The sequence below is a fragment of the Carassius auratus genome, linkage group LG30F, assembly GCF_003368295.1.
Source record: "Carassius auratus strain Wakin linkage group LG30F, ASM336829v1, whole genome shotgun sequence".
NCBI lineage: Eukaryota > Metazoa > Chordata > Actinopteri > Cypriniformes > Cyprinidae > Carassius > Carassius auratus.
The window spans coordinates 3,271,044-3,285,124 of record NC_039294.1 but is presented as its reverse complement, the minus strand read 5'-3'; the positions used below and the strand labels follow the sequence as shown (position 1 = coordinate 3,285,124).

Sequence of the window (14,081 nt, the reverse complement as noted above, 5' to 3'; positions counted from 1 at the left end):
GAGCTAAATTGAGATGTTTCTGAACTGTTTAAAGTAATAACATGATATATTCGCGGCAGCCAACTGCTCGCGAGCTGGCGATGTATTTCTCTGAACACTTGAAGTCCACATTTACAGCCTTTCACATTAAAACACTGCAGCGAAACGGCACAAAACAATTAGAAGAATATATTACACATATGAAAATGAGTGTTTATATGTGCTTGTGAGATTTCTCTGTCAGGCTTAACGTCGCAGCAATTGCTCAGCGTTGCATAACATGGTAAAGCAGGGAGCTACACTGAGACCAAAAGGGTCGCAGGCATCACTGATTATTTTTGTACCTACTTATGTGTTATGCTATGATTTAATATGACCATTTATTAAAACAGAAATGTGTATTTTAAGAATACGTTTTATAACGTGCTCCGAGCATTCAACACATCAAGTTGGCTTCAGCCCAGCGCTGCGGGAAACTGATGGCGCGTGTGCACGAGAGAGAGCCGTGCGTCTCGCGGACAGGGACAGCAACACACTGACAAGCTAAACCAACATATGTTAATTATTATTACCCGATCGGATCTCATTAATACATTATGTCTCAGGCCAAAGAACCGAGAGAAAGACGAGAGAAATGAGCACTTCATCAGCAGCCCATATGACAGCGTAATACAGTTTATGAATACTGGAAGGAAAAAAAGTCAGGACAGCCTTTTAAATTAAAACAGTGCAGCGAATCAACACAAAACAATTCTAAGAATATATTATAGAGATCAAAATGAGTGCTTGTGTGATTTTTTTTTTTTGTCTTAGGTGAAAATAACATCCATCTCTCCAGCTTCAGAGGACAGTGGTCGGTAGATCGGTCAAATCAAGTACACGATTACTTCAAAATTCATAATAGCTTGACTTGAGAGTTATTTAGTAATTAATGTCAGCAGTGCAAAATAATAAATCCGTATTATGCAACATTTTGAATAGAAATTCACCACTCATTCATATTGAGTTACATATTTGATTAGTACAGGTGTTAGGGCTCATTAATAATTTATTTCTGGGCAGAGAGCAGTAAAAAGGACGAGACAAGAATCACGGCTGATCAGCTCAGTCATTGTCTAAATGGAGCTCACAACGAGCGAATTTATTCTTCTTTAAGACCTTTTTAAAACATGTTATTACTTTAAACAGTTCAGAAACATCTGAATTTAGCTCTTGGTGTGTTCTAATGGGTAGATTGCGTGCAATCGCCGATATAATTTAATTTGAAAAGGTCTTAAATAAGAATAAATTCGCTCCCTTGGTCGCAGCCTTGGTCTGCGCTGATCTTCATTTACAAACACGTCATTAAAATGAACTGTAACTCCATGAATACACAACGAAGAGACATGAGAGATATATCTATAGAAAGCTTGACATGTTTACTTTTAAACCAAACAAGTGCTGCCGAACAAATATTCTGTGATAAAGTAATCCATATCAAAACAACGCAATGTCCTTTTTTCACGTCTAATGTGTATGGAAGGCCAAGAGGGTCAAATATACGTGAAAAATCAGCGGGTATTTAACGTGTATTTCACGTGTTAAATACACGTGAAGTAAACGTTAAAAATCAGTTTGAAGAGGTCAATGTCATTGGCTGCTGAGGACTTGGGTCAAACCACTTCTGTGAGCTTAGAGGGCTGTAGGCTGCCATTCATAGACAGGCAACCACCATTTAACATGCTATAGATCAGCTTATTCAGCCTTATTATTTAGTCTTTTTTCTTTTCTGTTTTGTATAGCCTATAGAAATAATATATTTAAGTTTCAGTTTTATGAAATATTTATTTTATAATAAATATTAATAAACATTTTGTGGTGATAGTATAAAGTTTATAAAAGTTACAGTATTTTGTAATGAAACAGTACTTTTTGTTTAGCTCTTGACACGCCTAAGTATACTATAAATAGTGTCCCTTCTTAAATTTTTCAGTAATGTGTGATAACTTAAAATATGTTGTCAGTACTATTAAAATAAGATTAAATTGAATGGTATTTAGGAGATTATGGTTTTTGCATGACTTTTTTTGCATTCAGCTAGACAACCCTGTCTTAGCTGTTATCATAGCTTAGGCTTTTTATTAAAAAAGAAAACAGCAATGGACCATGGAAAAAGACTGTTGCAGGTGTATTTTTTTATTTACATTACACTTACATTTATTCATTTAGCTGACGCTTTTATCCAAAGCGACTTACAATTGTTATATATGTCAGAGGTCGCACGCCTCTGGAGCAACTAGAGGTTAAGTGTCTTGCTCAGGGAGACATTGGTATTTTATGGTATTATTATTTTATTTTTTTGCAGCGGGGCAACTCAAGAATGTTGGGCACACAAGTACTGTGGCTCTTTTGCCCCATGGCCAAGATGGCCAAGCCAACATCAAAGTTAGTTAACTAACTTTTAATTCTAGTTATTATTATTCTTCTGAGACTAAATTTTCTGACTCTAACTCCTCCTAGACCGTTAACTCTACAGACTCCAAACTCAGCCCAGCTCTTCAGACTGATCTCGCCGGGTGTGCTATATCTTTTCTAACTGATCGGACTAACGGTTTTCATAAAAATGAAGATTAAAAATCATAAAAATCCCATAGACTTGCATTGAAAAGCCTCTGCTCAACTGAACATTCCGTGAACTCCAACTGTCAAAAATTCAAATCTAAACACACTGAAGCCCATTAGACTCAATCAGACTTCCTATGTACTACTACTAACCCATTCAAACTCATTCAAACTCATCTATCTATCTATCTATCTATCTATCTATCTATCTTCTGACTGTTTCTATCTATCTATCTATCTATCTTTCTATCTATCTATCTATCTATATTCAAACTATCTATCTATCTATCTATCTATCTATCATCTGACTTTTTCTATCTATCTATCTATCTATCTATCTATCTATCTATCTTCGAACACATCTATCTATCTATATTAAAACTTATCTATCTATCCATCTATCTATCTATCTATCTATCTATCTATCTATCTATCTCTTCAAACTTATCTATCTATCTATCCTAACAACATGCTAATCATGCTAAAATCATGCTAGCAACTTGCTAGTCACATGCTAGTCATGCTAGAAACATGCTAGCAACATGCTAATCATGCCAAAAATCATACTAGCAACATGCTAGTCGCATGCTAGTCATGCTAAAATCATGCTAGCAACATGCAAATCATGCTAAAATCATGCTAGCAACATGCTAACCGCATGCTTATCATGCTAAAATCATGCTAGCAACATGCTAATCATGCTAAAATCATGCTAGCAACATGCTAATCATGCTAAAATCATGCTAGCAACATGCTAGTCGCATGCTAGTCATGCTAGAGACATGCTAGCAACATGCTAATCATGCTAAAATAATGCTAGCAACATGCTAGTCGCATGCTAGTCATGCTAGAGACATGCTAGCAACATGCTAATCATGCTAAAATAATACTAGCAACATGCTAGTCGCATGCTAGTCATGCTAGAGACATGCTAGCAACATGCTAATCATGCTAAAAATCATGCTAGCAACATGCTAGTCGCATGCTAGTCATGCTAGAGACATGCTAGCAACATGCAAATCATGCTAGCAACTTGCTAGTCGCATGCGAATCATGCTAAAATCATGCTAGCAACATGCTAATCATGCTAAAATCATGCTAGCAACATGCTAGTCGAATGCTAATCATGCTAAAATCATGCTAGCAACATGCTAATCATGCTAAAATAATGCTAGCAACATGCTAGTCGCATGCTAGTCATGCTAGCAACATGCTAGTCGCATGCTAGTCATGCTAGAGACATGCTAGCAAAATGCTAATCATGCTAAAATCATGCTAGCAACATGCTAGTCGCATGCTAATCATGCTAAAATCATGCTAGCAACATGCTAATCATGCTAAAATCAAGCTAGTAACTTGCTAATCATGCTAACGACATGGCTAGTCACTTGCTAATTACGCTAGCAACATGCTAGCAACATGCTAATCATGCTAGAAACATGCTAATCATGCTAGCAACATGTTAGTCGCATGCTAATAATGCTAGAAACATGTTAGAGACATGCTAGTAATTTGCTAATCATGCTAGCGACATGGCTAGTCACTTGCTAATTATGCTAGCGACATGCTAGATACCTTGGTAATCATGCTAAGTACATGCTTGTCACATGGTAGTCACTTGCTTGTAATGCTAGCAATATGTTAATCACTGTCATTTTTATACTTCTTAAACTTTTAAATCTTTTTAAACTTTTTAAACTTTTCACATTTTCAAACTTTTCAAACTTTCTAAACTTTTCAAACTTTCTGGTCAGGCTTTCTCAAGCCAACTTAAAGTTTGTCTTGACGAACTTTTTTATCTAGTTTTTATTGCTGTATGTATTTTATTGACTGTTCTCTGTTTAAATGGGAGACAGAACCATACATATGCCTGGAATTTGTAGATTGCCTTCTCTGCAGCCTCATGTAAGCCAGGAACTGTGACAGTCTTCCACAAGGCTTGGGTCTCGCAGCCATTGCCTCTGTGGTCACCAGCAGTTTTTCAAGGCCGCAAACTGCCTATTTCGATATGACAGTGCAGTATTATTAACACAGCTGAAGATGACCACAAACACACATCAAATTTACACATCCCACTCCATTTCCCCTTAACTGTGGTAGGATGATCTCATCTCACTGTTTGGGATCTACTAATGCCACTGAACACGTCTGCAATAAAATAGCAAGAGACCACAAAAGTGGCATCTTCCATTTATTTCTTAACCTGTATCATACTACAATAAAAAATTGTCACATAGAACACTGATGAACTAAATACCCCAACCCCCCCCCCCCCCCCCAAAAAAAAAAAGAACACTGGTGTAAGTGTTTCTAATGAAGATAATCTTTTGAAAGAATGCATTGGGGCTGACCCCCAAGTCAGCCCAAATGACCCTGAGCTCTCTCATTGATTTTGGGCTGAAATGGTATGGGCTATGACACCCCCTTTGCTGCTCAAATTAACCATCAGCAAAATTAAAATGCACCATCAGCATCCAGAACAATGATTTTCTCCAGCCGGTTACTACACTGGTCCCTTTTTTCCTTTGAGGCAACATAAAATCCTAATTAAACAAATAAAAATGACAATACCATTTACTTCCCAGATCAAGAGTTTATAATGCAATCTTTTTTTTTTCTTTTTTTTTTCTTTTTTTTTTTTTTCTATGATGACAAATGGTTAATGGGGTAACGGTGACATGTCTTTCCTTGGGCATGGGAATGCTCGACCTCAATGTGTCCAATCAGTACATTCACCGGTCTTCCGCTCCGCAAGATACGACTGTACACAATGACACTTTCCTTTGTGGCGATATCTGTGTCTCCATCCATCAGGAATGCCATGTACGCACTGTTCACAATTTGCACAGACGTCTTTTTTTTTTCCAGTGCATCTGCTTTGACTCCTATAAATTGGGAGCTTGCAACATCAGTGCTGTACGTCGGGTTTACATTCAAGCCATTAGTCTTCATAAGAATTATTTCGCACTTGAACTTGGTGAAGGGAAGTTCTACTTTTGCAATATTCTAGGCAACGTTAAACTTGATTATCATCTTGGCCTCGTCTGATGATCTGTTTGCTGCTGCCTGCCCCTGGGGGACACTTGGGCAGTGCGTTTATCGCAGCATGTAATGTGTCTTATAGATGCATTGTGTCACAAATGCACTATTGCTGGCCATGGTCTTCCCACACTCTTTAAAGTAAATGCAGTGCATTATATTATCGGCTTTACTGTTTCTTAGCCAGGGAAACTGGTCAAGCCACTCTCTTCAAAATGTGTACACTTTCTCCCTTTTAATTTCAGTGGGCTCTGGCTTGGACTCGATCGTATGTGGCTCATTATCTAATGCTGTCTCCAGACCAGGACTTGACATAACCTGGGAGGTTGATGGCTCCTTCGTTCTTTTCATCTTCTCTCATTATTCACGGCTACATCCACTCTGTTAATTCAGGAATTCACTCCGTTTAATTCTGCTGTCTCTCTGAATGGGCCTTTGAATCATTGATTCACACGATTTGTTCAAAACGCGGATTCATTCGGAAACTAAACACTGCTTTTGTTGCGCACAGACACACAACAATTCTGCTCTGGCTTTAGAGGTAATATTTTCGTAGGCAAAATTTAACAAAATGCACAATATTGTGTTTAAATTTTGCACAATATTAACTTCTTGTTTACTGAACTGTTTTATAAAATCACAATTGCACATGTGTTCTTCATGAAAAAACAGCACTCGTGTGATAATACTCTCGCTGCTGGTGTGATATCACTTATATGATATAAATATGAGTTAAAAACAAATATAAGGGCATTTTTTGCCTGTCTAGCGTGAACCAATAGACACTTGAAGATGTTTTTAATTTCTGAAACCATCACTCATTTGTTATTTATCTCCATGACCCGAATCTCAGATGGTTCTTCTTTCCTTGTCTGCACCATTATGTGTCTGTGATCCGTTTGTCCTGCTCTGCCCTAATGAAATTTCATGACTATGAATAGCAAGATTGTGCCAGCGTGTGTTGAATGCCCTCTGTTCTGGAGAAATACTCCCTTTTCTGAAGGGCTGGAGTGAGTGATGAGTGGGGGAAAGGTCAAGCCTCAGACGTGGCCCACCCTCTTACAAACCACGCCCACTTTAAAATGCATTAACTCTATGACTAAGGCACCTGCCTTTTAAAGCAACAAGTGTAACCTGGACAGAAATAGCTTGTGACAATATAGGAGCCATTCTACAGTATTCATTGTTTTGCCATTACTCTGTGACAAGTGAATGACAAACAGTGAAGGAGTGGAGTAGGTTTTGCTTGGATTGTCTTGTTATACACTAGAAAATATGAATTTCAGAGTGATTTTATAATACCTTATTCTAACTGTAACTGTTTAAATCTCATTTAGCTATGATTCAACAGGTAAAGACATCAATTTTAAATGAGAAATAATATACTGGGTGTTATAATTGTAGCAAATATAATTAATCCATAATTTCTGCATTTAAAGTTGAACTAATATGCATGTTTTACTGAACTGTCTTGCTATTAGATATTAGGCCTACATATAACATTAGATATATTATATTCAGAAATTTAATTAATGGATATTTTTATAAAATTTGCACCTGGAAAAATCTTGAAAAATATCTAATATTTAACAAAAGGATGAACAAAATTCATATAGTTGATTTTGTAATGTTGTTATAAGTATGTTGTTTAATTATTATTGTTTGATTGTTTCTGTCAAAAATAATAACAAACTAAAACGATTTTATTATTACTATTTTAAAACTAACAAACTATTTTTAAATTGATTTTAAATTATACATTTTCTAATGTTGCAAGAAGTATATTTTTTGTTGTCGTTTTATATTATAATTTATAATTATATTATTATATAATAATTTGCTGATGGCATTAAAATAGTAATACACTGCAAAAATGAAGAAATAAAAACATTAATAATAATATGACAGATTAATCGCATCCAGTATACTGTGTATATTTATTTATATATTTAAGAAAATTGTTGTTTATATATTAAATATTCATGTAAAATATAATACAAATGTTTATAAATAGTAAATATTTAAAATATTAGTATAAAAAATAATTATACTGAATGTGTGTGTGTGTGTGTGTGTTATCTTTTGCTGTAAATATTAAAAGTACAATGTTAAGGAAAAAAACTAGAAAAAAAAAAGTTTGATGGCTTTTTATATTTGAATGGCACTAAAAGAGTGGCATCATGTCTAAAAGAGTATTGATGTATATTTAATGCAGTTGCTGTGGTAGTGAACTCCTGCTAGTTCTGTTGTTGTCAGTTGTTGTTCTCCAGTGCATTAACCTCTTTCTCTCTCTCTGTGTGTGTGTGTGTGTGTGTGTGTGTGTGTGTGTGTCTAGGTTTGACGGCCAGTGCGATGGCGGCTCTGATTCTCATGACCACCTCCATCGCGTCAGTGATGGGCTCCCTCTATCTGTGCTACATCCTCTACTTCGTCCTTAAGGACTTCTGCCTCATCTGCATCACCACATACGCACTGAACTTCATCCTGTTTGTGCTCAACTACAAGCGACTGGTTTACTTGAACGAGGCCTGGAAGCAGCAGCTCCAAGCCAAGCGGGACTAGACACACAAAAACACAACAACAGCAAAAGTAGAGAAGGATAACCAATCATCCAACACGTGGGGAAAATGTGACCTCTGAAAAATTTGTGACTTGCCACCAGGAGACAAATGTTCATTCTGTTGTATGTGTGTGTGTAAAATTAAACAAGGAAAGAAAACATGTATCTTTAGGGGCCACAGATCACAGGTTTATTGCATTGCAGAGACGGATTGGAAACAAGAAACACAAATCTTTATCCGCTTTGATTTCTCGTTGGTTTTCTTTGTTCCCTGAGATGAAAATGAGGTTTGTGCTTTGATCGTGAGAGAGAGAGCGGTCAGAAAGCACTTAGGAAACAAACAGAAGAAGGTGTCCTTTCCCTGAGGAATAAAATAATGGAGAAAACAATGTGAGAAATTCAGTTTACTTGAATCCACTGGGAAAGTGGTTGCTCTTCGGGAGCAGCTGATTCCAGCGGGACTGTATTTAAGGGTTATAAAGGGTAAACACGAATGATCATGAGGCTAATGTACCGCTCGCAGAGATGATTCCACAAAAACAACGGATTGCTATTGAAAATAAAGTGTCATTGAATTTTCTTTTCTTTTTTTATGTTTACAGATTTAGTTTTTTAATTATGGTTTTGGAAGAGGACCACTCATGAAACATGGAAGAATGTGAGCTGTATGCGTGTAGATCAGATTTGTCTGTGACTACTTTTTTTTTTTTTTTTTTTATTGGTTTGTTTTGCAGTTCTGTAAATAGCTGAAGCAAAGCAATATTCCAGACTAGTTTGTGTTTTACTGTTGAAACATTAAAAAGTCCCAATCTACGGCAAGTCCGTCACTTCCTATGAGTGTTTTCAACGGCGGGGTAATCTTTGCGCAAGTGTTTTAGCATTTTACTCATCCTAAGGGGGTCTTGATCCAGATTAAACCCTGCATTTGGTGTGTTGGAATTACTGTTCTTGAGATGAAGTTGTAATGTTGTTAGAATCAAAAGATATTTATTTCTCCGTCAGTGCTCATAACACCAAATCGTGGTTTGGTTTTAAGTGAAATAGGAAGTAAAGAAGGAAAATAGCTCACCTTCAGGCCATACATGATATAAAAGAGTTTGTTTCTTTATCAGATTTGGAGAAATGTAGCATTGCATCAGTGTCTCATCAATGGATGCTCTGTAGTGAATGGGTGCCGTCAGAATGAGAGTCCAAACAGATGATAAATACATCACAATAATCCACAGCACTCCAGTTCATCAGTGAACATCTGGAGAAGACACGAGCTTGTGGAATATTGTGATGTTTTATCAGCTCTTTGGCGGCACCCATTCACTTTAGAGGATCCACTGCTGAGCAAGTGATGGAACGCCACATTTCTTGATGAAGAAAGAAACGTATTGTTAATAAACGAATCCGAAACTCCTAATTTTGGTAATTCCAACAAATTCTGATCGAAAACATAATTTGGGATGTTTTCAGTGTGTTCCTGTCGGACGTCAACTTTAGATTACTTTTTTATTGTTGTACACTAATGATCCTTATAGAAGTAAATAGAGGTTTTTCCATTCTTTGTGCTTGAATTTTTAGGTTTATTTTGTCATGTTCCTCATACTCAAAAACTACAGTTGATAATTTTTGTTTAGTTGATTTCCACTTGAATATTTTGAGTTGCATCTACTGTAAAGTCATTTTCCCCACTTCTGTTACCCAGAAACCCCTCAATCTGCCGTCGCCTTGACCTTCCCATGAAATTACAAGTCTAGCTGTTTTGATGTCAACAGATGCAACAGAAAAGTCCAAACCTTCCAGTTTTAGTCCATCTTTAAGTTCGTTTGGAGTCAAAATGCATCAGATCTTTCGGTGTCTGTGCTTAGATCCATGATATTAATGATAGGGTCATTGATGGTTCCATTTTAAACATTCCATTCCGCCAAATGTTCTTTAAAATACAAAACCAGTTCATTGGGGAACCAAAAATGGTTCTTCTAAATGGGAATTGCTGTGTAAACCCCCATTTGAAACCTTTGTTTTAAAGAGTTTGTGTTCTATCAGTACTTGCACTGTTGTATTAGACATTGAAAGTCTTTATTTTGTCTCGATCTGAATTAACCAACTATCCAATCCAGTATTGCACAAGTCAAACTACTCCTCGTACTCATCATTTTTTTTAGTGATGTTGAGCTCATTTCTGTCTTCGAATGGCCATCAGGTGTGCTTTGTGTAAGTGATATTAAGTACAGGGTCATGGAAATGTGATGAGTTGTTAAAGTCGAGAGAAACAGATTGAATCGGTGTAGTGAACATGAAACGATGTGAATGAAAGTGAGATTGATTTACAGACTGTTCAGTTGACCAAACACTGAAAAGACGTTGTTTACTGGAAAACATGTGAATCTGTAAGTTTAGAAATGTTTTTTCTCTCAAACTAAAGTAAGTTATTCCTCGACTGGTTGGTTTAATTTATTGAGCTTTCTTTAGATGATGATACTTTTGTGAAGCACAGCTAGTGTTTGCCGTATTTGTGTTTGAAAGGGGTTTTCTGCCACGGGGCGAACAAATCGAAAGCTCAGTTCTACAGGAGTTTCTGTGATTTGTACATTAGTTGCGTGTGGTCACACAGACTAATTATGATGCCAGTAATTTCTCCAATTAAACTCGACATGAAACCGTTTGCAACCCTTTTTACTTTAGAAATGTTTCAGAGTGCAACTGGATATTTATTGTGAAAAGGCTATCCGATTGTCTAAATATTTTTTTATTAACCAATAACCTGAGCAACATGATCTTAAAATTCGTGTGCATCAAGTTTTTCAAATATTACAGGAAAATTTTAATAATGTGCATTGTTAAAAAGTAGGAAGGTGTTCACTGCAAAAATCATTTTATTATTTAGTATTTTTGTCTTGTCTTCCAGTACAGATATCTGGACTTTCATAAATCCAAGATAAAGCAACATGACATGAGATATTGAAGAGTTTATTTGCAAAGACAGATAAATCTGGGTTTTTTATACAATTTTTTTTTTAAAATGTTTTTTATATATAATGTTATTGTCATATTTTTGTGTTTTGTGTTAGTTAGCTTTTTTTTTTTACCAAGTCAAAATAACCCAACTGCAGTTGATCAAGATCAATTAGAATGCACAATAAAAAAATATAAAATAAAAAAACATTATTTCTAATAATTGTTAAAAACCAAGTTATGTTTTTGCAAATTAACTCTTTTATTGTGTAAAGTCTTGTTTTCTGAAAAAGTGTATAAAAATGTAATGGTTTTTCTTAAAACAAGACAAAATATCTCCAAAAAGAGGTCAGAAAAATAATCGTGTTTTCGATTTGAATCAAGATACATTTTCTGATCCCACTGACAGTAATCGTTTTCATTTTAAGCAAACATTTAATTGGTACTTTTTCCAGGAAGCAAAACTCTTTTTGCTTCTAAAGTAAATCTGTCTTGATTTAAATGCATCCTGAAATTAAGACAAAAAACTTTTTTTCCCAGTGCATTAAGTTGGTTTTGAAGTTCTGTCGACTTTAAACAAGATGACATCTAAGGCTTTTGGGCGGGGAAACCCCAATGTTTTATTGCATATTAAATTTAAATCCTATTCAAATGACAAGATCCCCCCAAAACAATGAAAAAGGGTTGCCTTCACAAGGTTGAATTCATTAAAAGTGCCTTCTGTATGTCCTCTGGGCCTGGAGTACGGCGTAGCTTTGCAGCCTCGACTCAAACCGGTTTGGTTAAGTTTTTCTGCGTGCCTCTATATGGGTAAGTTAAGACCGAGATTGGTGACCATGTCCTTTTAAAATGCAAAAGCTGTAAACCTAAATCCAGATGTTTGGTAAAGTGGTTTGGTTGTTCCTTCACTTATCTTGTATTATTTCCAATTAGTTTAGATATTTTTTGCAAAGAGCACATCTGTCCTGAGAATCGTACATTGTGAGTTTCCGAAAGTAAATAGCACTGTTTCTTTTTTATTTCCTGATGTAATTCGTCTTTATGACGATGTAGATGAACAGACATGAGAAACGGATGGATTTCATGTTTGGCCTTGGTTTTTATTCCCAGTTGAACCTTGTTGGGGAATTTTTGTTTGTGGAGAATAAACTGTGTTTCGGTTTGCTTCTGTATTTGCCAAAAAATGCTGTATTTTCTTACATGGATGAGGAGTTTGGGAAAAGGACGTCGTAGGAATTCTGTGTCTGGGAATCGGATGGAGGAGACACTGAACGCGTGTCATTGTGTGGATTTGATCTGTCATTAAAACATTCCCCCAGACCTTTCTTGAGCCCTTCTGTCCTTTGACCTCTGACCTCGTGAGAGACCATTGGCTATATTGTGTTTTCAATAACATCCTACGGTATTTCTGTTTGTCGCAGCACTATTTAAGAAATATGCACTATGCAGAAAAGACGTCTTCAACCACTACAATATATAAATAACTTTTAGTGTACGTTCTGATTGCACTGGATGTATAAAAAGTAATTTTATGATGAAAACAAGAACAAACCAACCTTAATACGAATGGAAAAGTTCATTCCCTTCCCTATTGACTGACATTTGTTCTTTTAAGCAAAGACTTAATTGTGTTCAGTTTCTCCGAAACCAAGACTTGGTCTCTTCATTTTACATCTCAAGTAAATGTATCTTGATCCAAGGATGTTTAGATATTTGTATTGGAAATTAAGACTGCGTGCAACATTTGATGCCACTACTTTATGAATTTAAGACTTTCTGCTCTGAATTAAGGCCACGATGTGTGGAAAAGTGACTTAGGACTTTATAAGACCTGCAGAAAATGCCAAATTCAAAACTTTCACACTAAACTGAATTCCCAAGATGCAACATGCTGAGGTCATGTGACAAAAGTGTAGCATACCAGTATTTGGAGCATTTCTCACTGCATGCTGAAATTGGCAGAAATGAGAAAAGTGCCTGTTCCAGCATTTCATTTAGTTCTACTCCAGTCTTTCCTGCAGTCATCTAAATCTAAATCTATTGTAGAATGTTCTTCACTGCAAAAGTGATGTTTTTTCTGAGTGTCTTTCTCTTGTTTTCCAGTATCGAAAATATTGAAATGTTCTTAAATCAAGATACATTTACTTGAGATGCAATATAAGCAGCCTTGTTTTCTGAGAAACTGATCAAAACTGAGTTTTCGCATAAACCAAGAACAAATATCTGCCAATGAGGTCAGAAAAAGTTTTTAAGTTTAATTTTCTGGCCCAGTTGGCAGATATTTCTTGACTTTTTTTCCCCCTCTAATCCAAGTAAGAAACAGACAGAAAATCTAATGTCATTTTGCTTCACAGGTAAATCCATCTTGATTTAAGAACAAAAAAAAGACAAAAAATAATCTCGTTTTTGGTCTAGTTTATTCATGTAGCTCATTTTCTGTCAATAACTTCTCCACAAGTTTAGTTTTCTTTCTTGCTGCCAAGTAGATGAAACAGTTCTTATCCTAATATAGATGTGTAGCTTACAATATCAAGGAAGTCTATGGAACGAGAGATTCTTCAACATTCTAGCATGCAGTAAAGCACATCACAGCACTTTGTGTAATAAAGCACATGCTGAACTAACAGCTCTGATGACAATAACGTGCATTAATGAGTCTCAGGTCTGATGTCGTGGAATGTCGTTTATTTCGATGACATCGCTGAGGAATGTCTGGAATGTCCACAAACACAAAGGATTCATTCCATTGATTATTATGAAGTCATTCAATTAAAGTACACTCTGTTATCATACAAAAATCAACACACACTAACTGGGATTGAACTTAAATGAGAAATATTTTGGACATAAAGGACTGGAGCCAGTTATTACAAGATTATTAAAATTCATAGAAAATGATGGTTTAATAAAGTACTGCCAGTGAAGTACACAGTGGCCTGATGGGCAATGTGGCGATGAG

General features: G+C 35.9%; 1 protein-coding gene across 1 annotated transcript in view; it reads left to right on the top strand.

Annotated features, from left to right (window-relative positions):
* LOC113068058 (vitamin K epoxide reductase complex subunit 1-like protein 1) overlaps positions 1-8,328 on the top strand; it is a 52,097-nt gene extending 43,769 nt beyond the window's left edge. The window contains exon 3 of the mRNA XM_026240631.1: positions 7,955-8,328. Coding sequence (XP_026096416.1) covers positions 7,955-8,181 — 227 coding nt within the window. The 3' untranslated portion in view covers positions 8,182-8,328. The remainder of the gene's footprint in view (positions 1-7,954) is intronic.
* Positions 8,329-14,081: the final 5,753 nt, after the last annotated feature.